The sequence below is a fragment of the Amia ocellicauda genome, chromosome 1 (assembly GCF_036373705.1).
Source record: "Amia ocellicauda isolate fAmiCal2 chromosome 1, fAmiCal2.hap1, whole genome shotgun sequence".
Lineage (NCBI taxonomy): Eukaryota > Metazoa > Chordata > Actinopteri > Amiiformes > Amiidae > Amia > Amia ocellicauda.
In genome coordinates this window covers 21,782,205-21,809,041 of record NC_089850.1, presented here as the reverse complement: position 1 = coordinate 21,809,041, position 26,837 = coordinate 21,782,205, and the positions used below count along the sequence as shown (strand labels likewise).

Genomic DNA, 26,837 nt, shown 5'->3' with positions numbered 1-26,837 from the left:
GTTGCCCCTCTCTCAGCAGTGTGCCCGGCGGGTTGCCCCTCTCTCAGCAGTGTGCCCGGCGGGTTGCCCCTGTCTCAGCAGTGTGCCCGGCGGGTTGCCCCTCTCTCAGCAGTGTGCCCGGCGGGTTGCCCCTCTCTCAGCAGTGTGCCCGGCGGGTTGCCCCTCTCTCAGCAGTGTGCCCGGCGGGTTGCCCCTCTCTCAGCAGTGTGCCCGGCGGGTTGCCCCTCTCTCAGCAGTGTGCCCGGCTGTTTGCCCCTCTCTCAGCAGAGTGCCCGGCGGGTTGCCCCTCTCTCAGCAGTGTGCCCGGCGGGTTGCCCCTCTCTCAGCAGTGTGCCCGGCGGGTTGCCCCTCTCTCAGCAGTTTGCCCCTCTCTCAGCAGTGTGCCCGGCGGGTTGCCCCTCTCTCAGCAGTGTGCCCGGCTGTTTGCCCCTCTCTCAGCAGAGTGCCCGGCGGGTTGCCCCTCTCTCAGCAGTGTGCCCGGCGGGTTGCCCCTCTCTCAGCAGTGTGCCCGGCGGGTTGCCCCTCTCTCAGCAGTGTGCCCGGCTGTTTGCCCCTCTTTCAGCAGTGTGCCCGGCGGTTTGCCCCTCTCTCAGCAGTGTGCCCGGCGGGTTGCCCCTCTCTCAGCAGTGTGCCCGGCAGGTTGCCCCTCTCTCAGCAGTGTGCCCGGCGGGTTGCCCCTCTCTCTGCAGTTTGCCCCTCTCTGAGCAGTGTGCCCGGCGGGTTGCCCCTCTCTGAGCAGTGTGCCCGGCGGGTTGCCCCTCTCTGAGCAGTGTGCCCGGCGGGTTGCCCCTCTCTCAGCAGTGTGCCCGGCGGGTTGCCCCTGTCTCAGCAGTGTGCCCGGCGGGTTGCCCCTCTCTCAGCAGTGTGCCCGGCGGGTTGCCCCTCTCTCAGCAGAGTGCCCGGCGGGTTGCCCCTCTCTCAGCAGTGTGCCCGGCGGGTTGCCCCTCTCTCAGCAGTGTGCCCGGCGGGTTGCCCCTCTCTCAGCAGTGTGCCCGGCGGTTTGCCCCTCTCTCAGCAGTGTGTCCGGCGGGTTGCCCCTCTCTCAGCAGTGTGCCCGGCGGGTTGCCCCTCTCTCAGCAGTTTGCCCCTCTCTCAGCAGTGTGCCCGGCGGGTTGCCCCTCTCTCAGCAGTGTGCCCGGCGGGTTGCCCCTCTCTCAGCAGTGTGCCCGGCAGGTTGCCCCTCTCTCAGCAGTGTGCCCGGCGGGTTGCCCCTCTCTGAGCAGTGTGCCCGGCGGGTTGCCCCTCTCTCAGCAGTGTGCCCGGCAGGTTGCCCCTCTCTCAGCAGTGTGCCCGGCGGGTTGCCCCTCTCTCTGCAGTTTGCCCCTCTCTGAGCAGTGTGCCCGGCGGGTTGCCCCTCTCTGAGCAGTGTGCCCGGCGGGTTGCCCCTCTCTGAGCAGTGTGCCCGGCGGGTTGCCCCTCTCTCAGCAGTGTGCCCGGCGGGTTGCCCCTCTCTCAGCAGTGTGCCCGGCGGGTTGCCCCTCTCTCAGCAGTGTGCCCGGCGGGTTGCCCCTCTCTCAGCAGTGTGCCCGGCGGGTTGCCCCTCTCTCAGCAGTGTGCCCGGCGGTTTGCCCCTCTCTCAGCAGTGTGTCCGGCGGGTTGCCCCTCTCTCAGCAGTGTGCCCGGCGGGTTGCCCCTCTCTCAGCAGTGTGCCCGGCGGTTTGCCCCTCTCTCAGCAGTGTGTCCGGCGGGTTGCCCCTCTCTCAGCAGTGTGCCCGGCGGGTTGCCCCTCTCTCAGCAGTTTGCCCCTCTCTCAGCAGTGTGCCCGGCGGGTTGCCCCTCTCTCAGCAGTGTGCCCGGCGGGTTGCCCCTCTCTCAGCAGTGTGCCCGGCAGGTTGCCCCTCTCTCAGCAGTGTGCCCGGCGGGTTGCCCCTCTCTGAGCAGTGTGCCCGGCGGGTTGCCCCTCTCTCAGCAGTGTGCCCGGCAGGTTGCCCCTCTCTCAGCAGTGTGCCCGGCGGGTTGCCCCTCTCTCTGCAGTTTGCCCCTCTCTGAGCAGTGTGCCCGGCGGGTTGCCCCTCTCTGAGCAGTGTGCCCGGCGGGTTGCCCCTCTCTGAGCAGTGTGCCCGGCGGGTTGCCCCTCTCTCAGCAGTGTGCCCGGCGGGTTGCCCCTGTCTCAGCAGTGTGCCCGGCGGGTTGCCCCTCTCTCAGCAGTGTGCCCGGCGGGTTGCCCCTCTCTCAGCAGTGTGCCCGGCGGGTTGCCCCTCTCTCAGCAGAGTGCCCGGCGGGTTGCCCCTCTCTCAGCAGTGTGCCCGGCTGTTTGCCCCTCTCTCAGCAGAGTGCCCGGCGGGTTGCCCCTCTCTCAGCAGTGTGCCCGGCGGGTTGCCCCTCTCTCAGCAGTTTGCCCCTCTCTCAGCAGTGTGCCCGGCGGGTTGCCCCTCTCTCAGCAGTGTGCCCGGCGGGTTGCCCCTCTCTGAGCAGTGTGCCCGGCGGGTTGCCCCTCTCTCAGCAGTGTGCCCGGCAGGTTGCCCCTCTCTCAGCAGTGTGCCCGGCGGGTTGCCCCTCTCTCTGCAGTTTGCCCCTCTCTGAGCAGTGTGCCCGGCGGGTTGCCCCTCTCTGAGCAGTGTGCCCGGCGGGTTGCCCCTCTCTGAGCAGTGTGCCCGGCGGGTTGCCCCTCTCTCAGCAGTGTGCCCGGCGGGTTGCCCCTGTCTCAGCAGTGTGCCCGGCGGGTTGCCCCTCTCTCAGCAGTGTGCCCGGCGGGTTGCCCCTCTCTCAGCAGTGTGCCCGGCGGGTTGCCCCTCTCTCAGCAGAGTGCCCGGCGGGTTGCCCCTCTCTCAGCAGTGTGCCCGGCGGGTTGCCCCTCTCTCAGCAGTGTGCCCGGCGGTTTGCCCCTCTCTCAGCAGTGTGTCCGGCGGGTTGCCCCTCTCTCAGCAGTGTGCCCGGCGGGTTGCCCCTCTCTCAGCAGTGTGCCCGGCGGTTTGCCCCTCTCTCAGCAGTGTGTCCGGCGGGTTGCCCCTCTCTCAGCAGTGTGCCCGGCGGGTTGCCCCTCTCTCAGCAGTTTGCCCCTCTCTCAGCAGTGTGCCCGGCGGGTTGCCCCTCTCTCAGCAGTGTGCCCGGCGGGTTGCCCCTCTCTCAGCAGTGTGCCCGGCAGGTTGCCCCTCTCTCAGCAGTGTGCCCGGCGGGTTGCCCCTCTCTGAGCAGTGTGCCCGGCGGGTTGCCCCTCTCTCAGCAGTGTGCCCGGCAGGTTGCCCCTCTCTCAGCAGTGTGCCCGGCGGGTTGCCCCTCTCTCTGCAGTTTGCCCCTCTCTGAGCAGTGTGCCCGGCGGGTTGCCCCTCTCTGAGCAGTGTGCCCGGCGGGTTGCCCCTCTCTGAGCAGTGTGCCCGGCGGGTTGCCCCTCTCTCAGCAGTGTGCCCGGCGGGTTGCCCCTGTCTCAGCAGTGTGCCCGGCGGGTTGCCCCTCTCTCAGCAGTGTGCCCGGCGGGTTGCCCCTCTCTCAGCAGTGTGCCCGGCGGGTTGCCCCTCTCTCAGCAGAGTGCCCGGCGGGTTGCCCCTCTCTCAGCAGTGTGCCCGGCGGGTTGCCCCTCTCTCAGCAGTGTGCCCGGCGGTTTGCCCCTCTCTCAGCAGTGTGTCCGGCGGGTTGCCCCTCTCTCAGCAGTGTGCCCGGCGGGTTGCCCCTCTCTCAGCAGTTTGCCCCTCTCTCAGCAGTGTGCCCGGCGGGTTGCCCCTCTCTCAGCAGTGTGCCCGGCGGGTTGCCCCTCTCTCAGCAGTGTGCCCGGCAGGTTGCCCCTCTCTCAGCAGTGTGCACGGCGGGTTGCCCCTCTCTGAGCAGTGTGCCCGGCGGGTTGCCCCTCTCTGAGCAGTGTGCACGGCGGGTTGCCCCTCTCTGAGCAGTGTGCCCGGCGGGTTGCCCCTCTCTCAGCAGGGCGGCAGGCAGACAGACAGCAGCATGTGTCCAATAAGCGCACAGCCTGGCCCCGCCCCTCTAGCGTCTATTTATACTACACTGCAACACTGGCATTTGCCACTAGACAGAGCGGGCTGCGTGTGGGCGGAGGTGACTTGGTGATCGTTCATCTGTAAAAGGGAATTCAGAGCAAAAGCATCGTCGGCTTTGTAGCGTAGAGGCCGTGCATGCAGCAGACGCAGCTGTACGGTACAGAAGGCAGTCCAGAGCCCAGCCTGCACACGCATGCACTGACAGCGCGGCGCGGCGCGGAAGGGATCCGGACGAGGCGGGGGGCTCTTGGTGTGCTGTGGGTGTAGCGGTGCTCCGAGTGCAGCGCAGAGATGACCGAGGACAAGGACGGCGGCGCGGACCACCACGGTGCCGCAACACAGGACAGCGCCGAGCCGGCGGAGGAGGCTGCGAAGAAAGCGGAAGAGAAGCCTTTAACCGCAGAGCAGCAGCAGGAGGATGGAGACGACAAGGGCGCCCCGCTGCCGGCGGACGAGGCGCAGGACGGGGGCTTCGAGCCCCCCGAGGGCGGCTGGGGCTGGGTGGTCATGCTGGCGGCGATGTGGTGCAACGGCTCGGTGTTCGGCATCCAGAACGCCTTCGGCATCCTGTTCGTGTCGCTTCTGGAGGAGTTTGGGTCCCCAGATGACGAGGACCTCAAGTTTAAGACATGTGAGTGTGTGCTGGGGGGTCCAGGCGCACAGAGCAGCTGGGGGCACAGGCTCGAGCTGGGGCACACATGGCTAATGCATGCTCTGAGTGCAGGCGTGTGTGCAGGCGTGTGTGCAGGGTCTGCGCTCAACTGTGCAAAGACATGCTTTCTACTATCTCTGTTCATACGGTGTGGTCTAGGAAAAACAACATGTGGTCTTTGTCAGTGGAGCTTTGCTAGTTACACTTAATGCTCATTATGACGTGTTCATAGTACAGTGATAGTATCAACTTTAACTCCACGTTTTATTTTATTTGATTAAGATCAAGAATATAATAGGCTACTGTTTACTCTTTATTAAAGTTATTATTTGAATGAGGCGGTGTGCTCAGTTTCGTCACACTGAAACAATGGTGAGCTCATTAGCGCTGCTAATCGCCCTGCGTTTCTCGCGTTTGCTTGCGGACGATAGTTTCCTGCAGAAAGCTGTGTCTTATCTTGCCTAAAAATGTTCAACTAAGACAACTTTGCTAAATAAAGTTCATGTAGGCAGACGTGACGTCAAGTGAGTCCTGTAGTTCATGTGCTGTGCTGAGACTATGCTTGGAAAAAACGTGTAAGTGTACTAAATTGGAATCAACTATAATGTCGGTTTAATTAATCCCAGGATATGCAGGATTTGAAAGTAGTAATTCAGACTTTTAACACGTTGTAAGTATGGAGCAATAACCTAACGGAAGCTATAAGATTAGCATTATTATTAAACGCATTCAGTAGAGAGGTAACATCTTTAAAACGACATGCGCTGAACTTCCTTTGACTTTTAATTAAACGTGCATTGCCAACAAAGCTCTCTCTCTGTGCTGTGTAGAGAGCTGACCTTAGTGCTGCACCATGTGTCAGCAGGAAGGAAACTTACGTGTCCTATGTGAATCGATTTAAAGCTTACAGTAACACATTTGTTTTATAAAAGTGAAAAATGATTCACAGTGCAGTGGAAGACATTAAACAAAACACTGAAAAAACAGTTAGTCTACACATACACTATTTCCACTAACTCTACTTTTTGTAATTTATGTTATTAACTAAAACCTCTTTTTCTAAGCAGTTCAAAAGGATTTAACCGTTTTCTGTCTCTCATGGAAGTACTGCTCTAAACTATTTTGCAACACCCTATGGCAGAGGTCTCAGACCTGTAACAGATCTAATTTGTCTAATTGATCCAATAATGAGATGAATCAAGTTATTGCCAATGTGCCTCAGCATCCCAGCTGTTCTGTTTTGATCTCCTGCTGAAGGTAGGTGCTGAAGGTCTTTGATAGCAGGTAACCGTTTTGACAGCGAAGGAGGTTTCTTAAGTTCAGCCACCTTGGTGATCATTTAACCAATGAGACAGGCTGCCAATTCTGTCAGTGCAAAGCTGTGCCAGGCTAGATGGCTCGGGAGTGGGTGTGCTGTAATACTGTTCGGATGACGATGTGCCAGTGTGTATGAAGCCTGTGTGGGAGGTAGGATTATTAATACTTGTGTGATTATGAAATCTGTTGGAGGTTGCTCAAGAGGGACTGATTGAATGACTGTTTAGAAACAGCTGTAGAGTGTATGAAAGGATTGGCAGTCATGTCTCCACTTTGTATTTGCAGTCAAGGATCTAAATGTACTCACTGCCCTGGTTTAAATGATGAGGCACTTTCACATTTCAAGATGCAGAGTTGATGTTACATAGACAATGTGAATTTGCTCGAAAGAAGGACAAAAATCTGAATTTATATGGAATTTCCTGGAATAGACAACCCTAATTCTGGTCACTCACTTCCATCCAATGAAGTATAAATACCCAGTCCCTAAAACACATCACTATCTTTCATGACTTGACATCCCACCTCTTCCTTGGTCAACACCTCTGCAGCAGCTCCTTGGCTCTTTCCCCATAATCAAAAAGGAGAGTGGAGGGGGATTTCAATGGCCCGGCTCTATCATTCCCTACATCAAGCAAGTAGAGCCAAACCTCAGTATAATTAACTACTCACACCATTTACAATTGAAGTTGAAAAGTACTGAAATATTATTTTTCAGTCTATTTTATCCAGTGAAGCTTGAATCTTGTCACACATTAACAGAAAAAATATTTACTACGAGATCTGTGCTAGAAACAAAAGCATATAGAAGCATCTCAAGGAGTATTCTTTAGAAGAGGAGATAATGCCCAAACTGAAAATATTATGGCTTTGTTTCTAGGAATATGTGTTCCAAACAAAATGAGTCAAGGAACCCTGGGCAATCTTATATTGTCAGCGCTATTCCTCTGAAATCACTTCTTCCCCATGATGATTAATTCCCTGATTTGGTTCCTTGAGCTTTCCTAGTTCTTGTCCCTTGAAATGTCTGGCAGGGATTGCATCAGAAATTACATCGTACTACAGCCCCAGGAGCAGACCGTGGCATATGGCAGAACACAGCATATCTGCAGCTGTCACACTTCTATCTAGCAACGTGTTAAAGCTGTAAGATCCTGGAGTGTCAGAGGTCAAACACACTGAAAGGAGCAACTGGGGAAACCCCTGAAAAAATTTAAAATAAACCTTTAGACGGAAACGCATCTTCCAGCATTCTGAGCAGTTGTGACATATCCTGCCCAATTCCGTCGGACAATGTTCTCAGTTCCTTTATTTTAATAATAGTAAGTATCACTGAAATAAATGTGAGTGCTGAGAGGTTTGATGGAGACTGAAGAAGTCAAAATTTAAAGAGAAAGAGTACCGCTAAAATATCTGGAATATACACATAAGGTCTGCATTCGGTTACAAGAGTTCAGAGAAAAAGTAATTTAGCCTGATAAATTGATTATCCATTTAGATGTAATACATTGCAGTAAACTAAATCAACAGGTGTTTTTATTCTGTGTAACTTTGCTCAGATATCAGATTTTAGTCATTGACATTCAAGTAAATTCTGATACAATACAAAATGGGGTGGCCAAAAATACTAACATTTCTTGAACTACCCATTAAGACTCAGGGCCTCTTAGATTATCTAGTTCTCACACCATTTGTCTTTATGACCAAGTGATCTGCTGAAATCATTAGGAACAGCATGAATCTATTATCCTATTTTAACAACTAAAAATGTCTTCATTTGGTCACAAAATAACAAATCAAGAGAAACCTTTACTCTGCAAGTCTTTTCTTGACTGTTGCTGAAGGGTGTTTCCCAAATATTTGCTTTCTCTTCGGCTTTTTTGTTTGCATGTTCCTATTTTAGCTTTAGCTTCTTCACTGGAACTGCAGAGATTTGCAAAACGCACTCAATACGTCATTCAGGACACGGCTAAGGGAAATGTTTAAAGGGAGTTTGAAACTGTGATATTTACCTCAGGGATAAATTTGACTACAGTACTTAAACAATAAAGTGGAACAATATGTTGTGCTTTTCCCTGTTTCCCCATTTCCTGTGTTGTTTGATGTTCTTATGCTGACAACAAAAAGTGCTGTAACGCACAGAGCAGCAAAGTGGCCCTGTGCATGCCTCCTTATACCTGCAGCACAGAAGAAAGCCACACGATAAAGGGTTTGTGACCAGGATAGGCTGGCATTAGAAAAGTCAAACTTAATCTAGTATGTGTTTATAGTTAGTAGTTCAGTAGATGTGCACTTAAAAACTCAATACCATGTATTTTTGTATAGTTTATGGATTAGTACTTGAAATCAATGCTATGCATGCCTCATTGACAAAACAACTAGACTGAGGGATTTAGAGGCCCATGGATCGACAGGATATTTATCTAGAAGTTGAGGGGCCTAATACTGTTTTTAAGGGTGGGACCTGGTCTTCAGTTGAGGACCTCAGGCACATGTGTTGGATAAAGATTGTGCTTGCCTATGTCAACAGTATATCGCATATTTACCACTGGTGTTTTTGCACAGGAATGACACGTCCTTAGAGTTATACTGAGATGTATTTGCTAGAAAATATTATAATCACTATCCACTGCATTCCTTTCTTAATATTAGAATTGTTTGCTTAATTGCATTCTGGAGGTACATTTATGCTTAAGAAATTAAAGGAAAAACATACTTGAATAGGAAATAGTGTGTATAGTGAGAGTGAGGATTGTTTCAGGAGCTCTGGGGAGATATTGAATTGACCTGGAAATAATGTATTAACACTTTTTACATCTTCTAGTGTTAACCTAAACAGTGTTCTACACATAGTGTTTAAAATAATCAGCTATTTAATTGACAATAAATATATTTAAACTAATCTCTGAGAAAAATAACATCCATTTATTTTGTTTTGTTTTGGCAATAATAGTATATTATTAGTATATTAATTGTAAGGTTTTATAAAATCACCTGTTAAGCATTCTGTCCTTCCCCTGATTAAAACATCAGATGAGAACATCTGAGAAAAGTGCCAAACCTCTTAAACTATTGATTGTATTGTATTTGACATAAATGTATGTATACAAGAGGGAAACTGTAAACAAACCTCTGTAATTTTCGCTCTTTCTTCTACTCAGTTTTAGTACAGGTACTTGTCCTATTTAGAGACTAGATTAAGGAAACACTCTTATCTGTGGTCTTCCTGATTCCTCCATATGCCCTCTGCAAACATATTCTGCTTCTTGCATTATATTCTGGCCTGTTCATTCAACAGTTTGATTATTGGTATTATTATTATTATTATTATTATTATTATTATTATTATTATATATTTCTTAGCAGACAGCCTTATCCATGGCAACATACAGTGTACACAAGAAATTACACTTGTACAATGAGCTAATAAGTGCAGACATAATACAGTCTTAGGCATGTGCTAAGGAGAGAGGAAGACATAGGAGAAGTGGCAGTAATTCAAAAGAAGTGCTAATGATACATAAGTACGCATGAGCACGAAGAAGCACAGTTAATATGTAAAATAGTGCTGAGCAGCCCAGGAGATTAGGCTGGTATTACAGGTACTGACTGTACAGATGTGTCTTGAGTAGTTGTCGGAAGGTGGTCAATAGATTGGGACAAATTTGGGATAAGGGACAGCAAATGCGCAAGTGGTGGATTAACTCTAATCGACAACACTAGCAGAGGGAACACAGTGTCCCAATCTGTACAGTGTTACATTTACACTTTTATGTATTATCTTTTGTATTCTGTCCCAGAATTGCAATAACACTAGACACTGTTAAAATTGAACACTGAGTATCACCAGACATTGTAATGATCTACATGCAACCCCTTCTTTCTGTGTGTCAGAGCAGAGATGTGCTGGGAGTGGGAGAGAGCAGGGTCAAGGGTGACTCCAGGATTCATGGTGGAAGAAGAAGGAAAATGTGGTTGATTCCAGTGGGATTGAAATGGAGAGAGCAGATCAGTGTAGAATTTGGTGGAGGAGGGAAAGAGGAGATCAGGTTTGGAAAGGTTGAGCTTGAGATGATGTGAGTTTATCATCATCCATGTGAACAGGTTATTTAGTTTTTTCACAGACTAGTGCAGGGGGACTGTAAGAAACAGTGTGACCTCCGACACAGGGAAAATCCATGATCGCAATGCTCCTGGGTTGTTAGAACTAGGTCAGGGACAACAATTACTTCACACAGTGGTTTTAAAATTATGTCACAGCTTTTAACATTTCCAGCGTTGTCAAAGTGAAATGAAAATCCCCCAGAAGTACCACTTAATCCAATTAGCTTCACCCGCTCTGCACTCTCTTCAGACCAGGCTGTGGCCCGGCCTCTATTCAGCAAGAGCCCTGGCCCGGAAGGAAAGACCAAATCAAAGCAGTTTGATCCCTATTCAGTCTACCCTCTGCGAAAGATAAACAGATTATTTCAGACTAATCTCGGGATCATTTCTCCAGCTTCGGACATGGAAAAACTCAACTGATTTTGACAATGCCAAATCATCTTGTCTTATCTCATTGTTTGCATGCAATCTAATATACGTCCATGTAAATGACACTAATTCTGTGTAGCCTGTCACTTCCCTAACCCTGACTGGAGTTGCAGTGTTTAAAGAAAGGAAATAAAGTGGGAATCGGGCAGGGCTGGCTGTCTCCTCCATCTCTCACCACATTCACACTAATTACCACTTCTTGCTAAGACACAGCGTTCCATCGGCAATACTCTACCACAATTTGCTGATACTTCAACAACAAGTCATAGGAAGGACAATTAAAAGACCCTTAATCAATTGTATTGAAAATATTCCTGTACGGTACTTAAGTCTTGTCTACCACAACTCTGGATCAATAGTTAACAGAATGAGAACCATATTTAATACAATCTTCACATTACATGCAAATGTGCACAAACATTGGTCAGGATCCTGTACATGTTTTTCAATTCTGTATAAATCCAATACATGTTTTTGATAATAACTGCAGCTTTGACACATATATTGTAATTGATCCCCCTCTGCTTACACAACAGAGGTTTCAGTTCTTTTAAACGTGCATGTGTATATGCAGTTTACTCATACATGATGCAACAAGAGCTCACGACCCAACACAAGGATATTTCTGAGATTGAAAGCTTATTTAATATATATTTGATAATATTCAAGGTTATCTTATTTTAGTGCTGCAGCTCAAGCAAAGTGACCCAGTATCAAAACATCCTCCTTTATTATGTCAAATAAGCAATGAGATTTATTCAAGATAAACTTTTCTTGAAACATTAATCTCAAAGCAGCTCAGATTAGATTGTAATAAAGGAAGTCCATCTGATATGAGACAGTGTAATCAAGCTTTCACATCCCTGCGGTTTAGTTAGTTAAAATAAAGGCTACGGGGTGATGCCGGCGTCCTGACTAGATCTGATGAAAGGGGAGCTTTTTTAGAGGTGTATGGGAGAGCAGCGAATCACCCTGCAGAACGTCAGGGGGGCGTCAGGGAAACACAAACAGTCTGTTGCGCTCTGTACTCGCTGCCTGGCCTTCACATCTGTTTAGGATTTCTTCTTTAAAAAAAAAAAAACTAACAGGCTTTTTACTGTCCATGCGGAGCAGGGAAGTCCCACATTATATATTTCGACATCTTCAAATAACAAAACAGAACAACTTTAAATTACCTGGGGGAATTGTGGAAACTGACATGAAGTTTTCTTACATCTTACTGTCATTTCATTGCCTTGAGGAAATAGCATGTAGGCCTTAACTTGCAACTCATCACAGCAGTTAAACACGTGCAGCTGAATGTTCTCCCTGACCTCCTAGTGGCTGCTATTGGTTATAATCCTTGGATAGTCAGTCTGGTTATTGTCCTGCTGGATAAGAAATAATTGCTAATGGCACTGGTTGTGTTTAATTACATTTCTTAACTACCTTTCTCTCTAGGACAGAAGTTTTCATGTTTTAGCTCATGTACCCCTTTACAATGTTTCCTTTTTAGAGTTAAGTTAATTCAGTTTTAAAAGGTATAGTTTTAACAGAAAATTAAACATATTTAATACTTTTACATGAATTGAAATGATTCCTGAAATAATGTATATTTAAAAATACAATTTCAGTGGGAAACTGTGGGCCTGGTGTGCCACAGTGTGATGATCCTTGGTTCAATGCCAAAAATACCAAACTCTCAACTTATCCTTCACATCTAATTCTGCTCTGTTTTTTAATAGCAGACAATACTGAAAATCAAGACATAAAAGTATGGAGTTGCAAATGGCAGCAGGACTTTCAAAGACATAAAAAACTGTCATTGCTCAGTTCAATCAGTTGGTCCTCTTCGTGGACAGAATTAATGCTGCCAGTTTGGGTCAATCTGTAATGTCTTCACTGAAATACACATAAAACTGAGCAACAAGCTCGGGCTGCATATTATGGCCACTTCAGATGATCCACTGCGTAGTCTTTTAGGTAGGGGACACTGATGTTGTGTTCTCTGTTTTCACTTGTTCATTCCCCGGTTCTGTTTGGCATGCATCCTTTGACTTTGTCAGAGAAATCCATCACATTAGTGTCTGGTTCCTCCATGCTTATGTTCCGCCTGTGAAATGAATCAGATACGTCGGCCAGGTATGCTAGGTATGGCTTTCTGAAGTAGTCAGTTGCTGGAAGATTCTGCTCCTGCAGAAACTGAGTTATCTGCACATGCAACTCAAACACTCGTCTAAACACAGTTCAGCAGGAGAGGCAGCAAACTTCAGAATGCCTTAGAAGGCCCTCTTTCTTACTCTGCACCAGTTTCATAGCACAAAGATGAAAAACTGTGAGTTTCACAATTTACACGTGAGAATAAAATTACATATGTGTCAGAGCAGAGTTCTTTCGATTCCAGTGCCTCTGTAAAATACAATGTGTTGAATCATTTGGTGCTGCCAGTTGTATTCTCGCTGCCTATTAGCCCATATCCTGTCTGCAAGACACAGCTTGTCCCATGCAAGGCTTTTTGTTTTTATTTACCCATTAAACAGATCAACAATATCTGCTCTTGTGGTTTGTGTTATAGTGTAAGACAAGAAAAAGTCTTGAACCAACATTCTTCCCTGAACGTTGTAAGAATTGATTGATGCCTTGTACTTCTCTGTATTTTTGCACTTTGTTTGCACTTATGTTGTAAGTTGCCCTGGATAAGGGCGTCTGCCAAGAAATAAAAATAATAATAATAATAATAAAGAATGAAGGTATAGAAGTGTATTATTTGTGGTATTGCATGAAAAACATAATTAGATACATAGGGCATTACTCCACTACCACCCAAAAAAACTCCACTCTTCCTGGAAAACCTAATGTAGTATAACCACAGGAACATTGAAGGTTCATGACTCTTTACATTTCCTGATAAGGCAGACATCCAGCATTGTTTGTGCATGGGAATCATATATATGCCCTCAAGGTGGATACAACTATAGAATCATATCAATTGTAGATCTGGTTTATTCTCTGGTTCTTGTTTATATATATATATATATACATAAAAAAACACCCTTTGCAATGACCAAGAACATTTACATGTTGTTGCCAATAATGGTTCTGGCTGTTGCAGAATATCTTTGCTCAGACTAATAACCCAAGACTCAACCAAAATATTTATGCCAGTAAGGTTACACAATTCTGTTACACAAGGACAGAGGTTTGAACAAATGTTCTGTGCTAAGCTTTGGCAATGATGTTAAATTACCAAAGTACTGATGGAGGGGATAGGGTCACAGTGTCTGGAGCTGCATCACAGAAAAGCACTGCTCTGCGCTCAGTAGGATGGCTACATTTAGACAGGCTGAGAGCTCGGGTTGTGCTAGGAAATGTTTCAGAAAATTAACAGATTAATAAAAATGAACTTAGCTAAAATGCTTTTTAGGACTAAATACTTTTTGGCAAAGACTGTCTGCAAGCACTAAGCCAGGGGTTTCTCTCTGACTAATCTAAATGTGTTAATTACAGCTGTTGGATTAAAAGACATTTAATTATTTATTTTGGATTTTGAATATTGCTCAAGGCTGGCTTAATGTTGGCATTTTTTCCAATGCAAGATAAGAATAGACATGAATAGAAACAAATTATTTAATTGTGGAAGTGGTGATCACTGAAGAGGCATAGGACAGGAAAATCTCAGGAAGCCTATTACAGAAAGGAGTCAACACTTTTCAATCTATTTGATTGGTGGAGTGACATACTGAAATTGCACTAGATAAGTGGACTTCTGAGAGAGCACTGGAACCCTCCTTCCCATCTCAACAATATTAAATGAAAAGACGTTTTGCGTACTGTGACGGTGTGAGGAGGGGCACAAAATGTCCGACAGGCTGGAACTACATCTCCCAGAAGCCTTGGGAGACTGATTCACTGATTGGAAGCACCTTTCCTGTAGGGCTCGTATGAATGGACAGTGCCAGTATAAAAGCAGGAAGCGGGCACATGCTTGTTATAGGGCAGTAGTGGCAGTAGTTTGAGAGACCTAAGAGAATATCTGCTTTCTGATCCCAGAGAGCTCAAGGGACAGGACCCCACAGTACACAAACTTTGATTTGAGTACGGATTGCGATTTGAACTGTTTAAAGGCTTTGTGTGTTTGGTTGGTTTGCATTAGTGTTTTGTGTTTAGAGAGGGACCTGTGGGAGAAGGCTAGACTTTTTTTTGTCCCCCCCCCCCCCCCCATGGTTTTACAGTATCTTATATTAAGCGATTAAACAAAGCCCTTAAATCCTGATTACCTGCAAGCTTATCTTAGGTAAGGACTCAAGGTCTTATGAAGTTCAGGAGGGTGGGAGTGTACTGATTAGTTTTTAATATGCACAGTAAATTGTGGGTGCGAAGGACTGTACTTAATATCTTGAAGTTTGCCAACAACATAGATTGCTGATTTTCAAAAATCGCTCTTGTATTACAAGAACAACTACATCATGGTTAATGATCTATAAGGTTTTTGATCTCTAGCTGTTTGATGTGAGCTTGACATTGAGTTAGGGTCAAGGTTGTTGGGGAAAAAAGATAGATAAGGTAAGGGGCACGTAAATAATGTATCAAGCTACTGGTGTGCATGGTGTCCTGCACGAGTCTCAACTTCAATTTCCTTGCTTTAGGATCCGTATTTGTCAATATCACAACATCACCCCATACTGGCGTGTGCTTTAAAATAATAAAATAAACACAATGAACAAATACAACACTACAGTAGGAGTTAACCAGAAAATATGGGCCCATAGTAATCAAAAAAAGTAAAACTTTGTAAAATGTAGGACTTTAACCTGTTGTACAGTCCTGCCTGCTTAACAATGATACATGTTTTGTGTGTTAATTAGATTTATATATTCATAGTATACAGTGATGGAAAAAAGTATTTGATCCCCTGCTGATTTTGTACGTTTGCCCACTGACAAAGAAATGATCAGTCTATAATTTTAATGGTAGGTGTATTTTAACAGTGAGAGACAGAATAACAACAAAAAAATCCAGAAAAACGCATTTAAAAAAAGTTATAAATTGATTTGCATGTTAATGAGGGAAATAAGTATTTGACCCCTTCGACTTAGTACTTGGTGGCAAAACCCTTGTTGGCAATCACAGAGGTCAGACGTTTCTTGTAGTTGGCCACCAGGTTTGCACACATCTCAGGAGGGATTTTGTCCCACTCCTCTTTGCAGATCCTCTCCAAGTCATTAAGGTTTCGAGGCTGACGTTTGGCAACTCGAACCTTCAGCTCCCTCCACAGATTGTCTATGGGATTAAGGTCTGGAGACTGGCTAGGCCACTCCAGGACCTTAATGTGCTTCTTCTTGAGCCACTCCTTTGTTGCCTTGGCTGTGTGTTTTGGGTCATTGTCATGCTGGAATACCCATCCACGACCCATTTTCAATGCCCTGGCTGAGGGAAGGAGGTTCTCACCCAAGATTTGACGGTACATGGCCCCGTCCATCGTCCCTTTGATGCGGTGCAGTTGTCCTGTCCCCTTAGCAGAAAAACACCCCCAAAGCATAATGTTTCCACCTCCATGTTTGACGGTGGGGATGGTGTTCTTGGGGTCAAATCTCCTCCTCCAAACACGGCGAGTTGAGTTGATGCCAAAGACCTCGATTTTGGTCTCATCTGACCACAACACTTTCACCCAGTTCAGGGAGACTGACAGTTATTTTGTGTTTCTTCCATTTGCGAATAATCGCACCAACTGTTGTCACCTTCTCACCAAGCTGCTTGGCGATGGTCTTGTAGCCCATTCCAGCCTTGTGTAGGTCTACAATCTTGTCCCTGACATCCTTGGACAGCTCTTTGGTCTTGGCCATGGTGGAGAGTTTGGAATCTGATTGATTGATTGCTTCTGTGGACAGGTGTCTTTTATACAGGTAACGAGCTGAGATTAGGAGCACTCCCTTTAAGAGAGTGCTCCTAATCTCAGCTCGTTACCTGTATAAAAAACACCTGGGAGCCAGAAATCTTGCTGATTGATAGGGGATCAAATACTTATTTCCCTCATTAACATGCAAATCAATTTATAACTTTTTTGAAATGCGTTTTTCTGGATTTTTTTGTTGTTATTCTGTCTCTCACTGTTAAAATACACCTACCATTAAAATTATAGACTGATCATTTCTTTGTCAGTGGGCAAACGTACAAAATCAGCAGGGTATCAAATACTTTTTTCCCCCACTGTATACATAGAGAGATACAATACCTGACAATTAAGCATACCACAAAGAAAATCAACCCATATGGTCACTTTATTATCTGGTTCTGGGCATCTCTTATCAAATTGCTTGGGCACATTACTGATGTATAATTCAGAACAGATTGATAATTCAAACAGAGATTACTTTAAGCACTTTGTGATTCTGTTATTGTTGATATTGTTTAAATGATGTATTTGTATGAAAAACTAAACAAAATACAAAATACTGCTGTCAGACATATACAGCATATGTTTCTTGCCCATCCAAGTTAAGTTGAGGTACTTTCTTAAATCCTGTATTTATGGGATTACTTTTAATGGTTGAGTTGTAACCATACTGAAAGGAAATTTAAATTTCTATTAGGACCAGTTAACAACTGTAGACTGACTGATTCACAAAGATAGATTAAGACCTGTATATTTATTTGTCCAATACTGTACAGATTTTTTTATATATCTTCCCCAACTGCATATAAAACAAAGACAAATACTGATGGGTCACATCATATGATATTAATTGTAACAATTATTTAATTACAATTTATATTATGATGAACCACAGTATTTTTAACTTGAGGCAAAAGAAACATGCACATTAACACTAATTTAAACATATCAGCATGTAGATTTGACAATCAATGTCAGGTGAAATGATATGCATACACATTTGCAAGCCACTGAGAATGGGGCTTGTGCCAGGGACAGTGTACAAAGACTGTACATAGCGTTTACATGTGAGTTTAAAGGGCAAAACATGAAATCCTTTGGCCATTTTCACATTAAGACATACTTTCTCAATTTTTCATGCTTTTTCCTTACATAACAGTTTGGTAAAAGTTGCAAAAGTAACAGTTTGATTACAGTATTATTGTGTGTGCCCAAATTGCATTGGCTTTGATTATCAAGCTATATGCAGATCATAATGTTTATAGGATACATCTTTCAAAGGAAAGTTATAGCATCCATGGTCCAAGTCCACACCCCTAGCATCTAGGGGTTGAACATCTTTCAGTTTTCACACTGCTCATCTGCTAAAAATGATCAATAGCATTATTGAATACTGAAGACAGTCCGCTCACCTGACCTTTACCATGTATCTCAATGGTGACTCAAACCTGTGGGATTTCTGAAATGTTTTATGTGTGTGGAAACCTTTCCCTTTCATTTTGTGTTGTGAAAAAGTTACAGACTAATAACCCTTCTGTTTATAAGTGCTAACAATCTGAGCCACTGTTGGAGTTGTGTGCATTACCTGCTGTTTTATTGTACATCATGTACTGTATAGCCGATAACCATTTCAGCTGTATTCCCCAGACTGATTTCAGAGCATTAAAGCTCTGTGGATAACACAATATCATTATTATAAGCTACCTCTTATAACAGACATTTGTGTATGTGTGAGTTTAGTTCCTTTGACATTGTCAACTGCTCAAGTTTCTTTGAAGTTTAGCTACTTGTTGGTTTAACTGCCAGTCAGTGTAAATGGTGCACTATTGAGAACATGGTGCTGAAAACCCTTTCCACAAAGTGTACTTCAGCCTGATCCATACATGGAGTTATGTTCATGACTTTGTTCAAGTTGGTGAGGTGGGGTCGGAGTTCTTAGACTAACAGTTATGTCTGCCGATCAGCTTTCTGTCGTACAGTTTAGTGCTTAGTGCCAAGTCTACAAAGGAGCTATGTAGTTCTGCATTGATCATTAGATGCTAGGGGCTGTTCTTTATAAGCTGGACATGGCAGATGATTGGCATGTGATTAGCAAACGGTTGTGATCTGGTGTTTTTTACTTTCTGTGCCAGTGAGCTGCCTCTTGGGTCACATAGAACTCTATGTATCAAATCTTGAAAATTACTGCTGTTATACTACTGCATTATTATATTAAGCTATATTTTTCACCTGAATAGTATATTATGGATTATTATTTAATTTGTTGCAATTCCAGAGATTCAGAGAACACTAGAGCTGGTATACCACAGTTATGACACTGAACTGCATTTAATTTAAGCTGATAAATAAACACATTTAGACACTTAAAATCATGAATGAGATCAGTAATATTGTGAGCAGTGATTTCAGCACATGCCTACACTGGTAATACTAAAATACAACTAAGAAATGAATAGGTCTAAACAGGATAAACAACTGATGATGTAGAACCATTTCAAAAGACAATTCTGCATTATTTCCCTACCCTTTTGTTTTCACTGATTTTGTTTCTAAAATACTAAATGCTACATTGTATATTTTGTGATTGCATTTCTTGGATCAAAGATAACATTTGATATTCCTTTTTTTCCCCTCATGATACCAAAAAAGTCTGTAATACATTTTATTTTGTGAAATTGTACTAATTACCTGCATTTGTAACTTGTTTAAATAAAACTTAAATAATCTCATAGTACTATATCTAGTAGCGTTCATCATCTTTTCAAGATCATTGTATGGATCTGTACAGATATTCTCGTACTGAATGAAATTCCTTTTTAAAATCCATATTTTGCCTCATTTAAACTTTTTCAGCAGTGGTTAATAATCTACCAAAAGCTGGCCTCGTGTCATGTCACATGCAAACCTCACAAGATAACCCCAGCCTGTTCCCTTCAAACACCTCACAAATAGGCGGGCGAGTAAATCTGCAGATGGGGTGAGGCCAGTCTTTCAATACCCAGGACTGTAGTACACCTGCAACAGCACTGTTGTGTTTGTTTATTCATATAGTTATTATATGTTCATGTGTGGTGAAACTGTATATGACAGTATGAGTTACATCACTCTAAATAGAATACATTTTAATGAACTCAAAATGTGGAACATCTATCTCATACTGAATATATTAAATATATTACATGATTATTGCATCAAGGGTAAAAACGAGTTCTGCTATAATAAGGCATTAGGATATATACTGACCTTGGCAATTGAACTTTGCCCACAAGTCATGGCTCCTCAGTTCATTTGAAACATCATAGTTTCTGCAGTCCCTGCTCTTTTTCGTTGTATCTGGTTTTGGTTGAGCAAAAATGGTGAACAGACTGTCTGTCCTCACTGATCTTTTTTCTTTTTAAGGAGCAATTTGTTTGTTACTTCTTTTTTAAAACATATTTCTCCACTTACTTCATATACTTTATTGATTGATAAAATGCACACTTTTGTCAGTAAAACAATTGCTGTTCCACAGGGAAATAGTAGCAGCAGATGAGAGTTGTTTTTAATGAGCACAGTTATAATTCAGAAATTGCACATACATAGAATAAAGTAAACATGAATTCGTAAATATATTTGTTGTAGCATAATTAATACTGCACTCATCTGAGAAAAGAACTGCCATTACATTGAATTACATTATCCTGCCATTCTCTGTTTCTGGCTTTGCCATGTGCATCTGTTGTAATGCAGCATTTCCTCTTGCTTTTCACCCTGATGAACTCGCTGCTGTCCTTAGCTGACAGATCTGCAGTGTTCAGGCTGGAGGGGCACAGCTGACAGCAGGGGGAGTCTGGACAGGGGCCAATTTGTCAGCATCAAGAGGCTTACCCTCGCAGATCAAACCACAGGTCTGGCAACATAAACATCTCTACCTCTGACAGGGCAAGACTCTAAGACAAGTCTCCTATAAGGCACAGTATGCATATTGCACGCTAATTAAAGCATTTGCAGACTTCAAAGAACAGTTTTTTTGCATCGGCTGATGAAATTTGAAATATGTGCATTCAGATTTACAAATCCTGTACCAAACAAAATTATTCAGTCAAGACAATTAACATTTTGCTTGTAAATGTCACTTGGATTGACCCAAACGAAAAGTTTGGACATACATTTTTTTCTTTTTCTTTTTTGGTTTTGTTTTGTTTTTTGTTCCAAATTTAGTTTCACTTTTAATCCCATTATTCCATCACTGTATTAGTGAATTAGTGTATGCTGTGTAATAATAGTATTATGTCCAGATGTACATAACCAGGCTAACTCCTGGCATAACTGTACCAATACCACCCTTTTCTTTCACGCCTTATATTTGTTATGCAAGTAACATTTAAACAGTAGTGGTGAGATGATTCATTGTGTATTGATGAATCACAATACTTCTCAGTAAATTATAATGGTTTTCCTTTAAGCCTTAAATTGCTTATGGATTTTTTAAGCTTATGAACAGGAAGAACCCCCTGAACATGGTGCAATGTGTAATGCTGGCAAATAATACTTCTTAAAAACCTTAATTGTTATTTTGCAGTGAGTAGTCCATGTATGCCATGCTTTTAACAGTCAGCTTAAATATAAAACCTGCTGAAGCATGATTAAGGATATAAAGTGACTTCGAATTTATATCTGGTGAAGTCACTGTACTGTCTATTTAATGTGATGGAAATACATTTGTAGGTGAATGTATTTTTCTATGGTATTGATTAAAAGTAGGATGTTTTAGCAACAAATGTAGTATAATGTCTTCATACAGTTTAAAATGCAGCAGTAGATTGTCATATTGGGTGAAATTAGCAAAACAAAACAAACTGCATTCTATATCTTGCCAGAAAAGCTAATATACCTCTCCTAAAATAAATACATGCATACATAAGTGTGTCTATTCTGTGAATTTCTGATTTGTATGGTTTACAAGTCCAGTACAACCCTTTCTTATGTATGGGTTTAAATTGTCCTGAGTCCAGTCACTACAGAAGGGGAGAGGGAAGACACATTACTGAATTATTTAAAGAAATTGGTTTGGCTTTCTGACGTTTTCTTTTAGAGACTTCTCAGATTAATCATCATAACAGTCCTTGAATTAAACTGCAAGTAGCAGTTGTCCATGCAGCAGGAAAATATGTTGTAGGAGTGTTGTAATGAGAATGTACCAGGAGAAGGGACAGGGCAGAGAGGACCATGGACTATCTCATGGACTATGTACGTGACTATATTGCAATTTAAGGGTATAAACGTTGAGTCAGAAAACACATCTGGAATTTTTCTCACAAAGGAGCAGTGTGTGGAATTCATTAGGCTGTGCATTGAGAAGCTAGCAGTTTTCACTAATCTGAAATGAAGCATCTATTTCAAATCAGTGTCTGCGGGTGTTGTAGTTAAGCCAATGAGGGTTTTTTCAGGGCATACCCCAGGGTCTGAACCACTGAGCTCGCCTCAACCTGCTCTTAATTAGCTGTGCCATTTCCTCAGGAATGTGTAATTGGTTGTGTGAGCGAGAGGAGAAATTATTCCTGCCCTTGCTAGAGCTTTTGGATGGATATGGTGACCAATTACTGGCACACTAGGAGGGTGCTGAGCACAGTAGGAGAACACAGGCGATTGTCTAGCTACAGAGTGGAAGTCACCTGAAAAGAGGGCTGCCAATTCCCTGACCCTGCCAAGAACCTGAGACTCCTTCCCCACCTTTGCATGTAAGGTCCCGCAAGCTATAATAAGATAGGAAAAGTGAAGTCAGGGCTTTATCGAGGGCTTACAGGTAGAATATTTCATTGATAGATAACTCTCATAAAGTCAGACAGAATATGAGTAAAACTGGACGTTGTGAAATTAGACTGGATTTAAGTGCAAATCCTTTAATGCCTCGAGAACCCATATTATACCTGAAGTCTGTGTGGAGAAATGAGAAAGGATATCTTTGAACAAGGTCTAGTTTTTTTTACCACAATAAATGTAAACCTGAGGGTTTGTATTGTGATTATTTAAAAGTAATGAAGTAATGAAAAGTAATGAAAGGATGTCATCTAACCACTTTGTTAGGTGTGCTGTGCATGATGACAACTTGTTTTGTTAAACATAGCAGCAGACTCAAAGAGAAGATCAAAAACCTAAACCCTGTGGTAAATTAAGGGAGAAGACCATGTTGGTAATTGATTTTTAACAGGTTGGTGTGGAGAATACACAATGCAGTTACTTAGTTAAGAACATAAGAGCATCAGAAAGTTTACAAACAAGAGGAGGCCATTCGACGCATCATGCTCGTTTGGTGTCCATTAATAACTGAGTGATCCAAGGATCCTATCCAGTCTATTTTTAAATGTTCCCACATTTTCAGCTTCAACCACATTGCTGGGGAGTTTGTTCAGATTGTGACGCCTCTCTGTGTGAAGAAGTGTCTCCTGTTCTAATCACATACAAGTTAATTTACCCTTTTGATTATTTAAATAAAAATATGTATTTAGTTTTACATATAGATAGTAAAATAAATGAACATATATTTATTTTGAAGGGGCAGCCTTCAAAGCATGAATAGCAACGGTTTTGAGATGCTTGTTCTTAAGGTATGAAAGGAGAGTTTTGCTAAGCTGCTTGTTAACAGCAGCAGCCTGGTGTAACAGTCCTCTTTGCCAGCTTGTTGATAGGTTGTCAGAGCTGTTGACTTTGCAGCCTGGTATCAATACAATTGAAGAGCAAGGCCTCGATCACTGCAGACCGGAGGTGAAAATAAGTCACAGGAAATTCCCAGCCCTGTCTCTGGGATTCGGAAAACGACTGCTCCACAGAAAACATCCATCCATCTTACTGATGCGTTCACTGTGAAACCAAAAACAGAACGATTATCACCCTTACTCCAACATATGTTTTTTGTTTCTTTCCTAGAATTCTCAAGACATGGTCGCATACATTCCACAGAAAGTATTTATTACAGGCATGTGAAGTCTGGTCAGGATACGCTCTGCTAGGGAATTCTGCACATAACTGGGGCCTTGTGTAGAGACTGGGAGGATAAGGGTGTTTTAGAAAATCTTGTCCTCACTTAATATTATTGCACACAAAGTCTGTTGAAAAACTGAACTTTAGATACACTTACCTTCTTATAGCGCTTGAATGAGCTTGTTTTAATATGCCTTGTAGTTTGGGAATTTAGTATTAGATTGTTTTTACTGTGATTAAAATCTGAGCTCCAGAATGTGATTCTGTTCTTAGCGAAAGAATCCTAACAGCAAGGGAATTGTATTTATTTTTTCACAGGAATCCGGTTTAACTACTGGTTTCTGGCTTTATGATGTTTTTCTGATCAGTGTATATGTTAGTGTGAAAATATGAAAGATTTACATCTTTTATGTTCTACAACCATATTTACAGCTCCCGGGTAGTTCAGCATTTTGTTTATTGTAACTTTTCTCACTGATTCCTAGCTTGCTGTCAAATTTACTGACAAACAGAATTATCCAGAAAGAACAGCATTATTACTTATGTAGTTTTTAGTAAAACACTTCAACAAAAAACCTGCTCAGTGGTATCATTAATCCAAAACTGCGCTTTTGCTGTGAACCCATTTTTTGCTGTGAATTTGACTGTAGTGAGTCAGCACACTAACTATGTTACTCATTATGTGTAACACGATCTGCTACCCCTCATCTTATTTGCTAAACAAATATGCGCCTGAAACATGGAAACAGCATAATATTTCAGATAACGGAATATCTGTTATATATTTATTTCTTTTTTTTTGTATGCATTGTAATACAAATGTATATCAGTGCTCAAATAGATTTTGTTAAAAGCAAAAAGATAATTCTCTAAACTCAAAAATATAAATGTCTCAGTATATTACAGTACTTTGCATTATGGTACTAATTCTTTGTAACTAGGAATGTGGGTACCTAAGATGACATCAAAGCAAATACCTTGAAAGGTATTGATGAAAAGCAACATCTGTGCAGCAGCTGTATTGATATTTGATCATCTGTCTGCCTGGTGGCTATTAATAAGACACAGATGAGTTTCGGCTGATATACCATCCTCAGGTCCGGCAGAAATCCTCTCACCTGACCTAGGGCATCACAATGTAAACATTACACTGATCTAGAGGTATCAAAAACTTCAACAGACAAGCAAATCAACTCTGGTCACACACTACACAATTTGAAAATAAAAATGAAATGTTATAAATCCATCAACCAGTTTAAAATGGGGGATTTTAAAGAAACATTAATGAGCTTACATAAGATTTCTTCATGGGATGTCTTTCATAGTTAGGAAAGATTTGCAGCCGTTTTACAATATTCTTGTCCTATGTACAATTTGAGGGAACTGTGAATACTTCACTGAAGCACAAAACAATACAAGCAATAGAATCACTTATTTACATACAATACATTTAATACTTCTCCACTGCCTACTCAGTGGTGGATCTACCTTCCCACTGAGGTCAGGACCGCACAGACTGTACTTGTAATATAGCAGCTTTTGGGCTTCTCTGCTATTTTGCACTTTTTTTTGAGTCTTTACGTTCCTGTGTACTTATGTATTATGTTAGCACTTCTTTTGTGTAACTGACTCCTCTTAAGCCTACCCCTCCCTTTAGCACATACCTGGGACTTAACTGTTTTATGTCTGCACTTGTTAGCTCATTGTACTAAGATGTAAGCTAAATGTGTTTTGACTGTATTACGGCATTTTGTTATGCTTTAAAATGTTTCTTGTATATACTGTAAGTTCCCCTGGATAAGCATGTCTGCCAATTAATTAAATAAGCATACAATAATCACCACACATATACAAATGCCATAAAATTGTCCATGACAATTCACAGAAACATATACAGATCTGGAACACAATGTATAGAAATGGTCAACTGTAATGAGAAATATTTCTAACAAATTCAAAATTCAGATTATTCCCAGAAGAGACCGAAGACAATAACATTATAGATTCGTGTTTCCATCAGGTTATTGAGCACTTTCAGCCATTCCCCTCCTCCACACCGACTTGCTGAAAGCCACTGCAGCATGAGAGAAGGTTGCTTAATTCTCCACTTCCACTTAACCCAGTGAAATCAACATCTTTGCTAAATTTACCATTAAATTAGCTCCCGATAGTTGCTAGGCTCAGCATTTTCCTTCTATGAGTAATAAATCATGTGCACAGCGTTAGGTCACAATTTGAAACAACAGTGTCATCACAGATATAACAGGAGAAACTAACAGTGCACTTTATTATCTTGTGTAGAATTGCGTAGTTTGAAGCCATATAAATCTAATATTGCTGTTAGTTTAAATACATTTGAAATTAAAATATTAACCTGAGAAAAACTGTGTCAGCATAAAGAGCTGAACAGCTATAACGATAGATGTGGACCAAGTTAATCTACTAACGACCTTTGCTTGTGAGCATCACATTTTTATTCATATGTTTATGACATTAGCAGTGTGTGCTAAAGGTTAAACTTTGGAGCATTGCGACACAAGAGACTTGAGATCATGAATTGTACGTAAAGTAAGAGCATCATGTGACCATTTTATCTGACATTTATCTGATAATTCAGAGATTAATTTAATTTAAGGGTGCTTTTTATTATATTGTTCTTCAATTTTATTGATATCAGGCTGCAAAGTCATGTATTATATATATATACTGCTTTTATGTACACAATTATAAATAATATTATTTTCCTATAGGAAAGCTGATACATATTTCAAGTAGTATTGTAAGACTTTGAATAACAATTGTATAAATATGTTCATTATTTACAACTCTTGTGATTTTTACAGCTGAGCCAAAACATGCCTGGAAAGATGCAAATACTTTATTTAGATGTCACTGGGGAAAGAAAGATGTTTACTCTCTACAATTTAGCTGTACTACTTCATAAAACCAACCCTGGTTGTGAGCAATATATAGCGTGTCTTTTACTCAAATATTTTAAGGTGTACATTAAACATGAACTGTAATGTTTTGTGCTCTTCTTTCTGTGGAAGCTAATGAAAATATTTAACAAATATATTACAATCCTGACTAAGTATCCCTAGTTATATATATATAAATGGGAATCAATTGTATTTGTATTTCACTGGGAATGCCTATGATTAAGTTCAGTTCAATATAATTAACACTGTTTAATGGGACAGATCCCAGTAAACAGTGGTGCACCGACAACATCGGAAGTAGAGCAGTCCATTTTCTCCTGCACGTGATCCGAGATGTATATTTCACCATCAGCCTGTGGGAAGGCAGTAACAAATAAACTGTATTTCTGTGTTGATTGTAAGCTTTCATTCTTCCACTACAAACTGCAGCACGTTTGATCTGTCTGGCACATTTCGTTCACTACAGATAGTCAGATCTTTTGCCTATGAAAAAAAATATGATCTGAAAGGAATCACCCTAACAAACAAAGCAACCTTGCCTGAACTGAAGCAGCAATCATGAGAGGGTTTTTAAGTAATAAAAGGCTTTCTGAATGGGAAGTGAAGAGGTGAGCTGGAGAGACTGAGGATTTGAA

The 26,837-nt window shown here is 42.8% G+C and overlaps 1 protein-coding gene across 1 annotated transcript in view; it reads left to right on the top strand.

Moving 5' to 3' along the window:
- The first annotated feature begins 3,941 nt into the window (after positions 1-3,941).
- slc16a10 (solute carrier family 16 member 10) overlaps positions 3,942-26,837 on the top strand; it is a 45,256-nt gene continuing 22,360 nt past the window's right edge. Inside the window, exon 1 of the mRNA XM_066698939.1 lies at positions 3,942-4,560. Coding sequence (XP_066555036.1) covers positions 4,221-4,560 — 340 coding nt within the window. The 5' untranslated portion in view covers positions 3,942-4,220. The remainder of the gene's footprint in view (positions 4,561-26,837) is intronic.